We start from the raw sequence: 15,103 nt of genomic DNA on the forward strand, positions 1-15,103 counted from the left end.
TCGATAAGATCTAGGTTCTTATCCTAGTCCGCGTTTACCGTAATATGACGCGACGTCACAACTACAACGTCGATCCTTAATTCCTTACTTGAACTTCTTTTATTCTATCTACCTAGTACGCCTGATCTACGATCTCCGCTCGCATTATTGGCGCTGCGCTGTCCTTTGTCTGCATCGATGCGGCCCATAAGACATTCGAATCGGCTCATCTACGTCAAAAGTACCAGTCCTTAACACTGAACGTCCAACTATCTTAGAAGAACAATAATCGCAATAAAATCCAAAGCAGGATTGCTAGCCTCTATGGATAGACAGGTTCGAATGGCCTCAATCAATTATGATGAGGTAGCAGTGATGGACGAAGACACTAAGGGTGAAAGTCGCAATAATAGTGGCACCATATTTGGGATGATTGAGCGGTCGCCCCTCTCGAAGACCAGAAGTTTATCGGACGGAGGTGGCACGCAATTGTCACCATCTCCCCACATCCTCGAAGCATCACGACGGACATCAAAGGACGATACCGATAGCTCTCTCAGTCTCACTAAGGATAAGATCCAAGATATACCGGCCATCGCCCCGACTCCCGTCACCCCTCGTCGACCCGAATTTCCAATGCGCGGTTTATCACTTCAGATGTCACAGTGCGATTCCGTCTCTCCATCCCAGACACCAAACCAGGTCAAACTCGCCCCTCTTTCACCGAAACTTGACCATTCCCAAATTTATGCATCCCCAACCAATATTCTTCCTAGACGATCCCGCGGCTTAGATTTCTCTAGAGCAGCTACCAGCCTACACCACTCCACCCTTGCCGAGCAATCATCACCTGATTCATCACCAACCATTGGAGGACGCGCGATGAGTATTCCTAGACGAGGTAATGGTGAATTCGGACAAGAACAGTCCGTCAATTCATTGTGGTCTATGATGGGTAACCATGAGCGTATGAATATTTCCAGTTCGGTAGGAAGCACCAACCCGATAGCCTCGGATTCCTCTTCGACTTCCGGCGATGACGACTTCATGGATGAGGAGATGGAAGATGCCATTTATAGTACACCGCAGATTTCTAAGAACAGCCAACCCTTGGGCAACTTGATGTCTAGCACCAGTAACAATGTCGTCCCGTGGATGCCTGGATCATCATCTGCTATTAACAGCCTTCAGAGCTTCCGAACGCGGCCCCGCAAGCATCCGAGGAGAAAACTACGCGGTCCAACAGGACTAGGTTTTAGCACCGCAAGTCCAGCCGCATTCTCCAAGTCACCACCTAACAATATCGCGAAGGAGATCAGAGATGTTCCTATCCCTCATGCACGCAGAGAAAGCATCAGTTGGGCCGCCAATCAATTGCATATATCAAGTAGCGAGAACGAAGAAAAGTCCATGGAGACTGGAGAAGCGCTCTCGAGAGATGGTCCTAGAGGTGTCGTCAAGCGTGCCGTCACGAGAAGGGGTAGCCTACTAGTAAGTCCTCCCATTCTTCTATACCAAAGTAATACTTATTAAACACTTCTCTCAGCCAAAGACGAAGGGGTTTGCGCGTATCCGTGCCGCCCTCGCGGAGGAAAGCACCCCCGTAGATTCGGAAGTTCGCCGAGAAGCAGAAGTGATTCGACAAGTCCGAGAAAGCGACATGGACCTTGAACCACGTATACCGCCCGGCCCGACGCCGGCTTTAGATATCCCGAACCTATCGACGGCGCAATCGTCCCCCAACCTCAATACTGCCCAAGAATCCCTTGACGACATTCCGGAAGATGACATGATGACGGACTCGGGGTTGTCAGGTAGCTTCAAGCAGCAGGCGATGAAAAACTTGAAGAAAAACTTCTTCGAAACATTTTCCGAAACAGGCAGTGTGGGTGGTAATCGAGTCACTCCTCCGCCTTCGTACTTCATGCCTAGGGGTTCCTCGGCCGGAATGAGTGAGGATATCAACATGGATTCGCCCTCATTGTCCGCAGGTTCCAGTAACGTCAATCCATTCAACCTAGGTCCTATCAGTGGGATGACAATCGGTGGCCCTGGAAGTGAGAGCCAGAAATCAGATACTCCACAGCCTGTTTCGGCACCACTGTCGCAAGGTGGAAGCATTCCACCAACGGCAGCGGAGATCACCCGTCGTATAAACAACAAGCGCAGAAGAGACGACGACTTCGACCCGCACAGCTTCAAGAGAAGAGCTGTAAGCCCCGGAATGAACAGTGTTCATAACTCTCCAATCACACAAAGTCCCTTACAGCGGGACATGCCTTGGGGCTCTCGACCAGGAAGCAACCATGGCGGAGATAAAGCATCAGGCACCCCAAGCGAGAACGGAAGTGCTGGTGGAAACGGAAGGCCCATCAATGGGGCCAAAGGTCGAGTGGGATTTCAAGGGATGGTCGATACCAATGACGGTCTGATGCGCATGAGCATAGAGTGATGCAGATCAGGCTATATACAGCTAGCTATAGCAGTACATGCGCGCATCTGCGATGTGGAAATGATGAAATGACATGCGTCAGGGTTATAGCATTAGGAGTATATCGGACGGAGTTGTAGGTCTGAAAGACCTAGGTTGGCAATTTCTTTCCACCGTCTATTTTACCCAGCGGTTGTTACTAGAGCAGTGCTAAATACCCTCATGATATATGATCAATATCAATTGCTTGCTTTCTTCGTCAACGCCGGTTTAAATTCCATGATGGAGTGCGGAGCTTTGGGTTTAAGTTTGTTGGAGAGCAATCTGAGTTCATGCTGAGGGTAGCTAATGCGAGGTACCAGTGCTTGTGAGCTGGACTTGGACTAATAAGTCCGAGGACGAAGACCATCTGTTCTTGTCATCTGAATTTAAGCTTCGAGGGTCGGACGGGAGACTTGCTAGGTACTGTCTGTGTAAAAGCAACATATGAACTAACAGACATTGATATTGGGAGTATTCTAACTACAGAATAAAACATACATGCTTGGTAAATTTAACCTGTTAGACTAGGTAGGTACCTATGCTGCTGCACGACTAAGTCTAGTCGACCGCCTCCTTCCAAGTTCAGGTACCGGCTCAACTGGCTTCTCCTCCTTCTTCGGCTTAGCAGACTTGCGCGATGTTTTTGCAGCAGGCTTTATTTCCTCTTCATCGATTTCCTCCTCCTCTTCCTGCTTAACAGGTTTCGACTTAGCGGTTCTAGCCTTCTTGACAGGACGTTCTTCGGCTTCGACGTCACTATTTGTCGGTTTCTTGTTTTTGCCTTTGAAGAATCGACTCTCCGTTGCCTTTTCTTCTTCTGGTGGCGTGAGCTCCTCTTTAGCACCATCTTTAGCCGTGCGTCCTTTTATCTTCTGAATGTTGGGGACAACGCAGCTCGTCCGCCCGCCTACGGTGATATGAATAATCTTGTCGCCGTTTGGAAGAGTGGTGGGTGAACCTTTTTTCCCTTTACCCCATCGGTGCTTGAACAGCCAGTCTTCGGGGAACTGATCGGAGTCTCCTAACTTTTCAACTGCGGTCTCACATACGTATTGGATGGCTTTATAGAGAGCGTTAATGTCTGCGTCATCGAAATCATCGCAGTATTGCCCCGGATGAAGTTTGGCTTGGTATAAAACCTCATCGCCGACCCAATTTCCGATTCCGCTGATCATTGATTGGTCAAGTAATAGGGCCTTGATGGGAACATGTTTTTTTCTCAACTTCTGCCGCAAAAAGTCTTCGGTAAATATGTCCTTGTCAACAACAGGATCCGGACCATTCTCAACTAGGGGCGAATGCTTTCTGATCTCGTTTCCGGGACAATCAACTAGACGTACACGGCCAAAACGTCTGGCATCCGTGTAAGCGACCTCAACCTTGGGGTCATCATCGGTTTCGAATTGAAATTTCCAAAACTTAGGAGGCCATTCCGTATCGCCCTTAGTCCTCTCAACGTATCGTGAGTAGCCCGTTTGTATACCCTTGATTTCGACCCAACCTGTCATGCCCAGATGCAGAACAGTGTGCGGTGGGGCGGAGAATACCATCCAGAAGTACTTCCCCTGACTCCCAATATCTACGACTTTCTTCCCGGTAAGAGCCTTCTCGAACGCAGGGCCACTCGTCCCGACTTTACCGAAGATACTACTGTCATCTGGGGCTAATACTTTTTTGATGGTCTTCCCTATCAGATGCTGCCGCAGAAAATGGACAATACGGGCAACTTTAAAATTATTAACATGTCGTATTCCAAAACGATAGACTTTTCTCACCTTCCGCAATCTCAGGCATTGTATAGGTCTGTTAGTGGAAACAAATTAGTGAAGTTATTGCAGTAAAGTAAAGATTAGCTAATGAATGATCGTCTGAAATAGGATATCACTATTAATATTCCATCAAGAAGAAGTGATGACATATGATCTCTCGAAAGTAAATAAACCAAATGACAAATGTCTACCTAGTATGTACAAGTACGTGCCGCAACCTCATAGACCGTGCATGAGCTACGGCAACGGCCGTCTGACTCAACCAGATCTGGCTGCCTTAGATTTGTGGCATTGAGATCTGACAAGTGACCAGGTATGTGTGAATGTATCCATCCCTAAGGCTTTCCGAGCCTTCAAGGGAACTAGTGAATTTGTAAATGGAGATTGTAATATTCTATTAATTCACTCCCATTAAAGAGAGAAATGCCGATGATTACAAACAATCCATTCTGTGCTTTTAGCTCCAATGACGATGTATTGAAATTCGAAAAGAAAAAAAATTGGTCAGAAAAGCGGACAAGACAAAGCGAAAGCATGTACTTTGTACTCCGTATCGCGTGAAGTCGGCAAATTTAGGAGGTATTTGACCAATCACGCCCTTTTCCTAAATAAAGAGAGATGGCGGTAACTACCCCCACTAAGAACTACGGCCGGTCACAGGCCTATGAGACATAATCAAGGGTCGTTCTTGGGTCTTTCTTGGGTCAGAGGCTCACAAAGTCAAAGCTTAGTGGTTGCAAGTGCGGTTGCAGCAGGTGCAGCAGCAGGTGCGCTCCACTTGGTGGTCCTTGTGGTTCTGACGTTTTAGTTCGCGGCGATTGCCACCGATGCCACCGAAACCACCCACTAACATCGCTAATAATCCTCGCTGAAGGTCCATTGAGGTCCATTTTGCGTAACCTTAACCGTAAACTCAGCTAACCCGGCAGAATTTTTTTTTTTCTCTCTTGCAGGTGCTAGGTGCCACAGGTGAAGGGCCCCGCGGTTCAATTGGAAGGAAAAGTCCAAGTCCCTCCAATCTTCTTCAATCTTTCTTCTCCCTGTCGTGCAGCCAGCAAGTTACAACCAAACTTTGAAGATTTCACAATCGCGCACACTTTTCCAACAAATATCTCGTTATTTCATCCTTCACCATGGATCTTCTCTAGGGTTTAATACGAGGTCTCTTTGAGCAGCTGTCTACACATCCGCTTCAGCTTGAGACCAGTACTTGTCTCGCTTTCTTCTTTGGTCTTGTGACCTGCTCATCCCCGGTTCAAAAGCTGTAAAAGCTTGACTACTTCGACATTCTGACGTCGGCATATTTCACTTACCGCAATCGGAGCAAATAGGAATCCTCTGCTGCAGCAACAACAAAAAAATCTTGGAAGAAAAGAAACTGTTGTTGAGGACCACATACGTCAACGAGATACCTTACCTAGTGCTCACCCGCATTTCTCCTCAAAGCTAGTTGTGTTTGTCTACCTGTTAGTAGGTAGTCGAAGATAACTTTTTTTCTTTCGACACCGCCTTTAGTTCCTACAAGTAGATCGCCAAGATGGTTAGAAACATCGTCATCCTCTCCGGGAACTCCCATCCCTCCCTCTCAGAGTCTGTATGTAATATGCTTGGAATTCCCAGCGGGAACCGCATATTAAGCAAGTTCTCTGTCGGCGAGACCCGTTGCGAGATCCAGGACTCGGTACGAGGCAAGGATGTTTTCATCATCCAATCTGGAGGTGGTTCCATAAACGACCACCTCATAGAACTTTGCATCAGTATGTATCACCGAGAGGTTTTCTAGCTCAACGTATCACCAGATCTGACGAGAGAAAATAGTGATATCCGCCTGCAAAACGGGTTCGGCCAAGCGTGTCACAGCCGTGCTCCCATTGTTTCCCTATTCTCGACAACCAGACTTGCCCTATAATAAAATTGGGGCACCACTGTCGAAACCCCCGACCGAGGTTCCAAAGGACAAGTACACGTTCGAGAGCGTCCCAGCAACGCCCGGCCCGGGTATCATTAAGAGTGCTAGTTTCAACAGAGAAACTGACCTCGCTAGGGTGATGAGCAAGACCTCCCTTACTAATGGAAACGGGACTGCAAACGGTCTTCAACGTACCAATAGCGAGAACTACTTCAATGGCAATGGGAATGCCAACGGACATACCAACGGGAACACCAATGGAAGCACTAATGGCGATGGACATTCGGCTGTATACCAGACCCACTCGCGTGCCGGAAGTTATACTACTCACGACTACGAGAATCCCGGACTCATCTCAACCTTCCAGGCTAAACCAGGATATAAGAGATGGGTTGCGCAGGCTGGAACTCTGGTGGCAGATCTCCTGACCTGTGCCGGTGCTGACCAGTATGTGTCCTCCCTAGCTTAAGGATGGATCTATCGTCCTTATATTGGACCTTCATCTCAGAACCCTCCCATCCCCAATGATGTAGTTCCATATAGGAGCTAGATATGAGCGAGGATATTAGCTAACCTTAGATACAGCGTTGTTGCTCTAGATCTTCATGATCCACAATACCAGGGTTTCTTCGATATCCCGATGGATAATTTATACGGCCGTCCCTTGCTGAAGCGCTATATCCAGCAGAACATTCCCGACTATAAGGATGCCGTGATTGTGAGTCCGGATGCTGGTGGCGCAAAACGCGCCACCGCAATTGCGGATAGTCTGGGCATGGACTTTGCCCTCATCCACAAGGTAAGATGATTGTATTTCGTACGCGTCTTCAAACTCATTCGGACCAATTAGGAACGCCGACCAACACGAATCACGGACCGACAAAACGCGACGATGATGCTAGTGGGCAATGTTGCGAACCGGGTCTGTGTTCTGGTTGATGATCTGGCTGACACCGCCAACACCATTACCCGCGCTGCGAAGTTAGTCCGAAAAGAGGGAGCAACGGCTGTCTACGCACTCCTTACTCACGGTGTATTAAGTGGCGACGCTATCGCCCGAATCAACGCCTCAGCCCTAGACAGGGTTATTGTAACCAACTCTGTTCCTCAGGATGAGCACAAGAAGCTATGCCCCAAGCTTGAAGTATTGGACGTCGCACCGATATTCGCTGAAGCTATCCGCCGCATCCACCATGGTGAATCTATCAGCGTCCTGTTTCAGTATGACTGAGCAGCCGTGAGATTCGAAGTAGGATGGAAGTTATCCTACTACTAAGGGCCTCGCCGACCGTTCACGGTCACCCCAGCGAAGGCTTTCTTTTAGGACGCAAGGGACAAGTCTGATGGGCCATATTTCGCTTCCGAACGATCCCTTTACGAGCATAGTTATGCTCATAACGCATTTCCTGTTTGGGGGAATTCTTTTGGACCTGAGCTTCGAGGCTCAGTTTTAATTGTCTCTCGTTTCATTTGGAATGCATAGGGTCGACGGCGACCTCTTCTCAAGGTAGGCTAGATTTATTAGCTGGTTTGCTTTCTCTTGCGTCTGCCGCTACGACCAGGCGCTTCTGGTAATGTTGGGGGTTTCTCGCGAAATCAGTCGCGTCTCATAGGCGTCTTATAGAGAGGAGTTTCTAGGTCGGCAAAGTAACAAGAGCTTCTCACAAGCCTTCCTCACCGTAAATACCACACCGCCATACTCAAGTTTCGTACTTGTGATTTGCATTTTTGGCAGGCCTTATCCCGATGATAAGGCGATGCCAAGTAGCTAGTTACTTACCTATGTGTAAGTACGGCTATAAGGCTAGGTCTAGTGCACACTAGTCTTGTCTATTGGAAGCATGAGTTCGGGGTAAATTCTAGACTTTCGTGTATATTGCATTACAGGTTGGGGTATATCTATGATTGATTATTTTGGCGTGATGATGATTTGATAGAACAAGTCCAATAGGCTATGAATATATTCAGTGTATGTGTATACATATCGTATATTAGTATTTATGAGAAAGACTTCACGGCTTCAATGTTGAATCTGTAAGGCGATTTAAACGTAGAAAATGCTTCCGATGTGAGCGAAAATCGGAGTTTAAAACCGTGTTGGGTTTCGATTTCCGTTTCGATTTCTACATCGCGTCATGTCATGCCCCAACTTAGTCGTGCAGACACATCAATCTCGGGTAACGTTCGACTTAGTCCGTTTCGAGTGAAACCCCAACCAATGATGAAGCCCAATTACAGTCAAGATCCCCGAAACGGAATCGATTTAGGGAATTACGTCCGGCATAACGTTAGTCAAAATTGCCGGCGCAGTTCGGTTCGCCCTTTCTATCAATTATTCGGTGGACCTCGGCATGTGCTCTTCGCTATCTGTGAATCCACCACCTAGGCATTGCCCAATTCCTCCCCCAGATTTATTCCGTCACTTACCCATCCATGTAATCCCGTCGGCTGTAGGAAAGTTGAATGAGCGGTTGTTAATAGGTTACTCCCCGCCTCCTGTACGATAGCGACACCACATTCTTGTTGAAGACTATTATAACACATTTACGAAATAAACTTGATTCGTTTTTATTCTTTTTTTGGACTTGCTCGATTCTTTCATCTATTGATTACATCGCTTCTCCACGCACGTTTAGGCCTAAAGCCCATCACCGAGTTTGACGTGATACATACCGTGCCCTTACAATATCAACCATTCCCATCGAGCGACCGCGATATAATAGCGCAAACCCTCGCGAACCGATCCGAAACTTACTTACCTTCATATTTACATACATCTAAACTTAACCTACCTCATAATACCAACACCCCACGCCGCAAAAATGGTCGCCGACGCCGTCGTATACCACCCCACGGTAGCGCACTACCTCAAATTCGTCTCAACAACAGTCGGTCGGGACAAGCTTCTCCGCACACTGCAGTACTTCTCGCGGTTCTACGCATGGTATCTCTTCCGCACGAACGGGACGAAAGCCGAAGTCGCGCCGTACGAAGCCATCAAGAAGCAGTTCGGGCTCGCGCGCAAGCTGCTGCGCGTCGGCAAGAACGTCGAGCACTTCAAGGCCGCGGCGTCCGCGGCCGACAACAAAGCCGGGGTCCCCGATGCCGTGCTCCGCTACGCGGCGGTCGGCAGACAGCTGGGCTACGCGGGATACCTGACGTTCGACGCGGCGACGGTGTTGGATTCGTTGGGGGTCAGGAAGTGGGAGGGCGCGAAGAGGGCGCAGAAGGAGGCGTATCGCTTTTGGGCTATGGGGATCGCGTGTAGTGTTGTTGCGCAGATGTATACCTTGTATAGGTTGAGAGAGAGGGAGGCGAAGGTTGATAAGAAGGAGGGCGAGGGCGTGGTGGAGAGTAAGAGGATTGTGATGTAAGTTTTGCTCCTGGAGTATCCTGGCTCGCGTGTGCGGGTTGAGTGGGTGTGTGGATATGTGAGTCGGAGCTAACGAGATGTAGTGAGCGCGCTGCGAGCCAGCTGCAGCTGTTGTCGGATCTCTGCGATCTGACGGTTCCCACGGCGGCGTTGGGTTGGATCGGCTTCGATGACGGGTTCGTCGGCTTGGCGGGTACGGTGAGCAGTTTGATCGGCGTGTATTCGCAATGGAAGAAGACCGCGTAAACGTCTCGAGAGGATCAGATCGGATGGGTAATCCGGTTAGAGTATTCCGGGGAGAGGATGTGACTCGGGGGAGAAGGATATAAGCGTATCCCAGGCCGGGGGGAGGCAATATGATAGTGGCGGGTGATAGGCGTTATATTCCCATAGCGCGTATCGTCTAGTCACAGTGTACAAACAATAGATGGATGTTTTTTTTTTCTACAGCAAGCCAGCACACCGGTTCTAGATGACTACTAGTAGGTCGAGGTTTAAGCTGGGAAAAGGCGGAGGAGGGGAGATGGATCTGTGTAGGGAGGGAGTTTAACGGTGGATTCTTCTGGTATTAGCTCCTAGCCGAGAAGCCGCAGCTTTGTTTTTTGATTCGCCGAGACTGGAGTTTTGTGTTTAGGGGATTCGTGTGATGGTAATATATGTATGTATCGTGAAAATCTCCGACTCGTTGTGATGTGACGTGGACAGATGTTGTGGAGTTGGTAGGATGTTGATCTGCTGGTCCCGGAGGTTGAATGGACGGTATTGTAATATTGTGATTTTATTCGATTCACTATTTCTTTTGAAGCCAATTGGGAGGTTGGGTCGAAAGAGGCGAGTTAGTAATTGTATCTATAAACACCCTATCGAATGCATTTCAGCGTCCATGTATATAGCCATGCTTATGGAAAGTATGTCCGCCAATGCCTCTTCAACATCGCCTTCTACAGCGTAATGCAGACTTAGGCCAAGACAGGTTCGAAAGACAACATAATTGCCCAATTACCTACATATGTGAGAATGATTGTTGAGATACATGTCGTCATTCGAAACTTACCTATAGACTCTTCTTAATTAGGATTCCTATAAAAATAACCAAACATCATTAATATTCCACTAGACTATACTATACATACCTAGTACTAATAAGTAGTCCAAAAGGTAGAAACATTTAGACTCGGCTTATACAATAACATGTGACATCAAGTCTCCCGACTAGATAACTTCAAGGTTTAGTTATGAGATTCCATCTTAACTAGCCCCTCGGCGTGTTGCATGCGGAAACAACCTTAATCTACAGAATACAGAGTACAAACAAACTCATTGGAACCATTCTCAAGATTTCGTAGCCAATGTGAGCGTCTAGTTATATAATTCAGATAAGAGGATTTTCTATCATAGGCGAATAGTCCCGTATGTCTTAAAAAGTTCGGCGTGGCCGAAACGTGGGATATTTTTCGTAGGATTTTCGGCTCCAACGCGATAAATCGTTAATTACAAATTGCCCACTGTATCGCAAGGGTTCCAATGGGTCGGTCAACTTTGGCAGTAACTTTAACGGCACAACCACTTTTCCATAACGACACAACCACTTCCTAATTGGGAATAGCTGACAGTTGCAACACCCCACCATACCTGATTTTGTAGTGTTTTTGTTGTATACCTTATTTTAACGTATAAGTAGGTAATTTTAAATAAAGGAAAAAAAAGTTAATATAATTTTATATTAACTTAATTAATGTAATAAATAAGTTAATTAAGTAAAAATTATAATTATAATTTTAAAATCGTATATAATATTAAAAAGTTAATAAGTTTTTTATTAATAATTAAATAAGTTTATTTTTAAATTTTTATAATATTTAATTATATAAACGTTTATTATTATATAAGTTTTCGTATAATTTATTTTTTAATTTTTAAATTTTTATAATTTTTTTTATATAATATTAAAACTTATATAAAATATATTTTAATAAAATTTTTTATTTTAAAAATCGATTAATATAATTCGTATTTTAATATAATTATTATTAAACGTATTATTAAAATTAAAAACGGGTAAGTTATATTTTTTTTTTATACGTAATACTTTTTAAAATTAATATAAATATTTATTTATTAATATTTACTTATTCGTAATTTATTTAAATTTTACTTAATATATAATATTTTAATATTTACGTATTTAATTAACATATAATTAATTTTAATAAAAACCTTTAATTAAATATTATATATTTACTTAAAGTTTTAATTTTATTAAATTATTTAACCTATAAAAAAACTTGTTTTAATTTAATAAAGCAATGCGATAAAAACACTGCGAAATTAGGTGGTGGGGTATTGCAGCTATCAGCTATTCCCAATTAGGAAGTGGTTGTGTCGTTATGGAAAAGTGGTTGTGCCGTTAAAGTTACTGAACTTTGGGGAGCACGGGTGTTCCCCAAGATTTAAGCTTATCCAATCCTCTCTACATTTCTAGCGACCCGATTTCTAGAGTTCAGGTAAAGCTAAGATGTCGAAGTCTTTTTCAATTATAAGCGTTCACAGGTAAAAGAGGACAGGAAAAAATCGACACGCGACCAAAGGTGATCGTCATGTACCTCGCAGCAAACCACTGCAGCCAAGGCCGCGTCAAAAATAAGAATTGAAAATCCTTAGAGTTCGATTTCGCCGCAAATAATCGTAGTCCGGCGCTTTTGAGCCGGGGGGTAAAGTCAAGCCTTCGAGCGGGAACTCGGCACGGGGTATATCTTTAGTCTCTAATTGGCTAGTCACAACTCATATCAACTTGCGTAAGCTAAATATTCACAAAGCCCGCTGTACGAATGTTGACGTTGGATAGCCCATTCGAGTTAGACCTGTCTTATCTTTCGAGCAAGCCACTCAAAAGCGACGAAACTTCCACCGAAGAAGGCAAGGAAGGCAAGAGGATTAAAGAGCTTTACCTTGGACTTGCAGGTGCGACTTAACACAGATAGGGAAGGTAGACCTTCGCCGAACGTTTGTTAGCCTTATTGTACATATAACACGTGCAGAAACCTTGTCGAGGATGCGTAACTTAGCTAAAGCTTAGCTGAAGGTTTAAAAGACTATTTAATGTTATTTCTTACCTTGCCAAACATTTCAATCCCAACCTTGTGATCTCGCGCTTATCTAGCTGAGATTTGGCGAAAGCTATACCTTGGTATTGCTTCACCATTCACCTAGTTCCCGTCGCTAGATCCTAGTGTCTATCTTTAATAACATCTTCTTGGACGTACTTGGTATATATAATAAGTTGAGTATTTCTTCAAGTAGCATTATCATCGTCATCTTGCTATCGGCTTATCTCGGCTTAACCCGACTCATTACAACCAGCATTCTTATTGTTGTTTTCACCGATAACACGGTAGAAAATGTTTTGGGGCAAGAAGAAGGAAGAAGACCAACAGGTGGTCTCCGAGGATGTTGTCGATACGGCGCCTCCTATTGACCAGAAACCCTTCTGGCAAGTCATTTGGCCTGTTCTGGCTTGCGGCGCTGGTCTCTTTTCCGATGGTTATGTGAACAACGTACGGCTCACCTCTTTTCTTCTCGCTCGCCGCTATCTGGCACACGTCCACTGACTTTTGCGCCACCTAGGTCATTGGCTCCGTAAGCACGACGCTGGGATTAGAATATGGAGATACCTACAACAACTCCAACGCGGCCAGCATTGTACCGGCTATCGCATTCGCCGGGACGGTATGGAGTCTATTTACATTCCTGGAACAATTTCAAGCTCACAAGCATAGGTTGTTGGTCAACTATTCTTCGGATATCTATCCGACAAGTGGTCGCGCACGAACTCTCTCCTCATATCGACTATCATCCTAATCATCTTTACGGCTCTTGCCGCCGGATCATACTACCATAACACCGCCGTTGGGTTGTTCAATATCTTGACTGCTTGGCGATTCTTTGTAAGTCAACCTTAACTCAGGAGTTGAAGTCTATGAGTAACACCGTACTAACTGGAATTAAAGGTCGGTATTGGTATTGGGGGTAAGAATTTCACCAATAATTGAATTGAACTAAACTAAATGCATGCATAGGCGAATATCCGGCCGGAAGTGTGAGCTGCGCCGAGTCCAGCGGCGAGTTGAAGAGCGGTACCCGAAACACCTGGTTCATTCTGTTCACGAACTCTATGATAGACTGGGGTTTTGTCTTCGGCGCATTCGTTCCTTATGTCGTTGCTGCTGCCGCTCACAATTCTCATTTCGGCACAATCTGGAGAACAAGCTTGGGAATTGGCGTCGTATTCCCGTTGGTCTTATTTGTCCTACGTCTCAAGCTTAAGGAGCCTGCTGAATTCTCCCGAAACTCCATGAAGCAGTAAGTTTATGTTTTTCAATGTTTCCATTCTGAATATGTTATTTCCCAGGCTTGTCTTTGTAGTGTTGCAAACGCAGAAAAATATTTACGATTTGAAGCTACCCCTGATGTATATAAAAATATATTGCTGACAGTATAATTCAGTGCCAAGACACCATATCTTCTTATTTTCAGATACTATGGATTCCGTCTACTAATCGTCAGTTTAATCTGGTTCATTTACGACGTAAGTATCTACACCTACCTCAGATTATCTATCGCCATCTAATTTCCCCAGTTCTCGGCTTATTCATTCTCGATCTACTCGAGTTCTATTCTCGCCAACATTTACGGAGACAGTCAGGTCCTAACGACTATTTTCGGATGGAACACGGTCATCAACCTGTTTTACATCCCGGGCACTATGCTGGGAGCTCCCATTAGCGACCGCCTTGGTCCCCGCTACACTCTTATCCTTGGCCAAGTTCTACAGGCGATCGTTGGATTCATCATGGCCGGCTGCTACGCGAAGATCTCACACCCTTCTGTTGTTGGCGCCTTCGCGGTCGTATACGGCATTTTCCTGTCCCTAGGCGAGGTCGGACCCGGAAACAACATCGGCCTGCTAGCTGCCAAGACCTGCGCAACAGGTGTCCGAGGCCAGTACTACGGTATCGCCGCAGCTTTCGGCAAGATCGGTGCCTTCGTAGGAACATACGTATTTAAACACATCAAATCCTCAGACAACGACCCCATCAAGTCAGCCCAGTACAAGTTCTACGTCAGTTCCAGCTTGTGCATCTTCGCGTCTGCCCTAGCGTTACTGCTTCCCCATATCGACCAGGACACCATCACCAAGGAGGACGCCAACTTCAGGGCCTACCTTGAGAGCAAGGGCTGGGATACAAGACAGCTCGGGCTTAAGAAAGGAGAGAGCCTCGAGTCTTTCCCCGAGGAGTCGGAGGACAACACGGTGCCTGTTTCCAAGGCTGAGTGATGCTAGTCTAAATCAGCGTTTTTGATTGAGTTAGATCGAGTTAAGTTGTATTGGATACCCCCTTTCCTTAGCTGGAAAATAAGATACCTAGTATCGTTATTATATCTTAGATAATGAGTAGACAATAAAAGTTAATATACTCTATGTCAAAAATAGAATGAACATGACTGCATACAAGGTTAAAAAGCTACATATTAGAAACATACCTAACTTTACTGCCACTGTCTTTTAATTTACGTGTAAATGCTAACAATGCAATAACTTA

General features: G+C 45.6%; 5 protein-coding genes across 5 annotated transcripts; 4 read left to right on the forward strand and 1 right to left on the reverse strand.

Moving 5' to 3' along the window:
- Nucleotides 1-68: 68 nt before the first annotated feature.
- Nucleotides 69-2,667, forward strand: GGS22DRAFT_90361 (uncharacterized protein). The gene is made up of 2 exons (XM_047968381.1): nt 69-1,470; nt 1,526-2,667. Exons 1-2 carry the CDS (start codon nt 304-306, stop codon nt 2,429-2,431), a joined length of 2,073 nt encoding a protein of 690 aa, XP_047821735.1. The 5' UTR covers nt 69-303; the 3' UTR covers nt 2,432-2,667.
- Nucleotides 2,668-2,955: 288 nt separating this feature from the next.
- Nucleotides 2,956-4,595, reverse strand: GGS22DRAFT_154534 (Formamidopyrimidine-DNA glycosylase N-terminal domain-containing protein). Its single transcript, XM_047960053.1, has 2 exons — nt 4,228-4,595; nt 2,956-4,178 (listed from the first exon to the last, which is right to left on the reverse strand). The coding sequence occupies exons 1-2, from the start codon at nt 4,244-4,246 to the stop codon at nt 2,989-2,991; spliced, it is 1,209 nt and encodes a 402-aa protein (XP_047821736.1). The 5' UTR covers nt 4,247-4,595; the 3' UTR covers nt 2,956-2,988.
- Nucleotides 4,596-5,152: 557 nt separating this feature from the next.
- Nucleotides 5,153-8,083, forward strand: GGS22DRAFT_154535 (phosphoribosyl pyrophosphokinase). The gene is made up of 4 exons (XM_047960054.1): nt 5,153-5,978; nt 6,040-6,577; nt 6,716-6,929; nt 6,981-8,083. The coding sequence occupies exons 1-4, from the start codon at nt 5,759-5,761 to the stop codon at nt 7,359-7,361; spliced, it is 1,353 nt and encodes a 450-aa protein (XP_047821737.1). The 5' UTR covers nt 5,153-5,758; the 3' UTR covers nt 7,362-8,083.
- Nucleotides 8,084-8,813: 730 nt separating this feature from the next.
- On the forward strand, nt 8,814-9,988 carry GGS22DRAFT_90380 (peroxisomal biogenesis factor 11). Its single transcript, XM_047968382.1, has 2 exons — nt 8,814-9,500; nt 9,587-9,988. The coding sequence occupies exons 1-2, from the start codon at nt 8,953-8,955 to the stop codon at nt 9,747-9,749; spliced, it is 711 nt and encodes a 236-aa protein (XP_047821738.1). The 5' UTR covers nt 8,814-8,952; the 3' UTR covers nt 9,750-9,988.
- A 2,515-nt stretch (nt 9,989-12,503) lies between these two features.
- GGS22DRAFT_154539 (MFS general substrate transporter) lies at nt 12,504-14,991 on the forward strand. The gene is made up of 7 exons (XM_047960055.1): nt 12,504-13,057; nt 13,128-13,229; nt 13,280-13,447; nt 13,511-13,529; nt 13,580-13,862; nt 14,007-14,088; nt 14,140-14,991. Exons 1-7 carry the CDS (start codon nt 12,902-12,904, stop codon nt 14,836-14,838), a joined length of 1,509 nt encoding a protein of 502 aa, XP_047821739.1. The 5' UTR covers nt 12,504-12,901; the 3' UTR covers nt 14,839-14,991.
- The last annotated feature ends 112 nt before the right edge of the window (nt 14,992-15,103 follow it).

This window comes from Annulohypoxylon maeteangense (assembly GCF_022496945.1).
Source record: "Annulohypoxylon maeteangense strain CBS 123835 unplaced genomic scaffold GGS22scaffold_3, whole genome shotgun sequence".
NCBI lineage: Eukaryota > Fungi > Ascomycota > Sordariomycetes > Xylariales > Hypoxylaceae > Annulohypoxylon > Annulohypoxylon maeteangense.

Bases quoted from the DNA above. Each gene is read 5' to 3' on its own strand.
- GGS22DRAFT_154535 (XM_047960054.1), top strand. From the start codon at position 5,759: ATGGTTAGAAACATCGTCATCCTCTCCGGGAACTCCCATCCCTCCCTC. The intron at 6,578-6,715 runs GTATGTGTCCTC...CCTTAGATACAG, and splicing joins ACCTGTGCCGGTGCTGACCA to CGTTGTTGCTCTAGATCTTC. The intron at 6,930-6,980 runs GTAAGATGATTG...CGGACCAATTAG, and splicing joins ACTTTGCCCTCATCCACAAG to GAACGCCGACCAACACGAAT.
- GGS22DRAFT_90380 (XM_047968382.1), top strand. From the start codon at position 8,953: ATGGTCGCCGACGCCGTCGTATACCACCCCACGGTAGCGCACTACCTC. The intron at 9,501-9,586 runs GTAAGTTTTGCT...AACGAGATGTAG, and splicing joins GAGAGTAAGAGGATTGTGAT to TGAGCGCGCTGCGAGCCAGC.
- GGS22DRAFT_154539 (XM_047960055.1), top strand. From the start codon at position 12,902: ATGTTTTGGGGCAAGAAGAAGGAAGAAGACCAACAGGTGGTCTCCGAG. The intron at 13,058-13,127 runs GTACGGCTCACC...TGCGCCACCTAG, and splicing joins CCGATGGTTATGTGAACAAC to GTCATTGGCTCCGTAAGCAC. The intron at 14,089-14,139 runs GTAAGTATCTAC...TAATTTCCCCAG, and splicing joins TAATCTGGTTCATTTACGAC to TTCTCGGCTTATTCATTCTC.
- GGS22DRAFT_90361 (XM_047968381.1), top strand. From the start codon at position 304: ATGGATAGACAGGTTCGAATGGCCTCAATCAATTATGATGAGGTAGCA. The intron at 1,471-1,525 runs GTAAGTCCTCCC...CACTTCTCTCAG, and splicing joins CGAGAAGGGGTAGCCTACTA to CCAAAGACGAAGGGGTTTGC.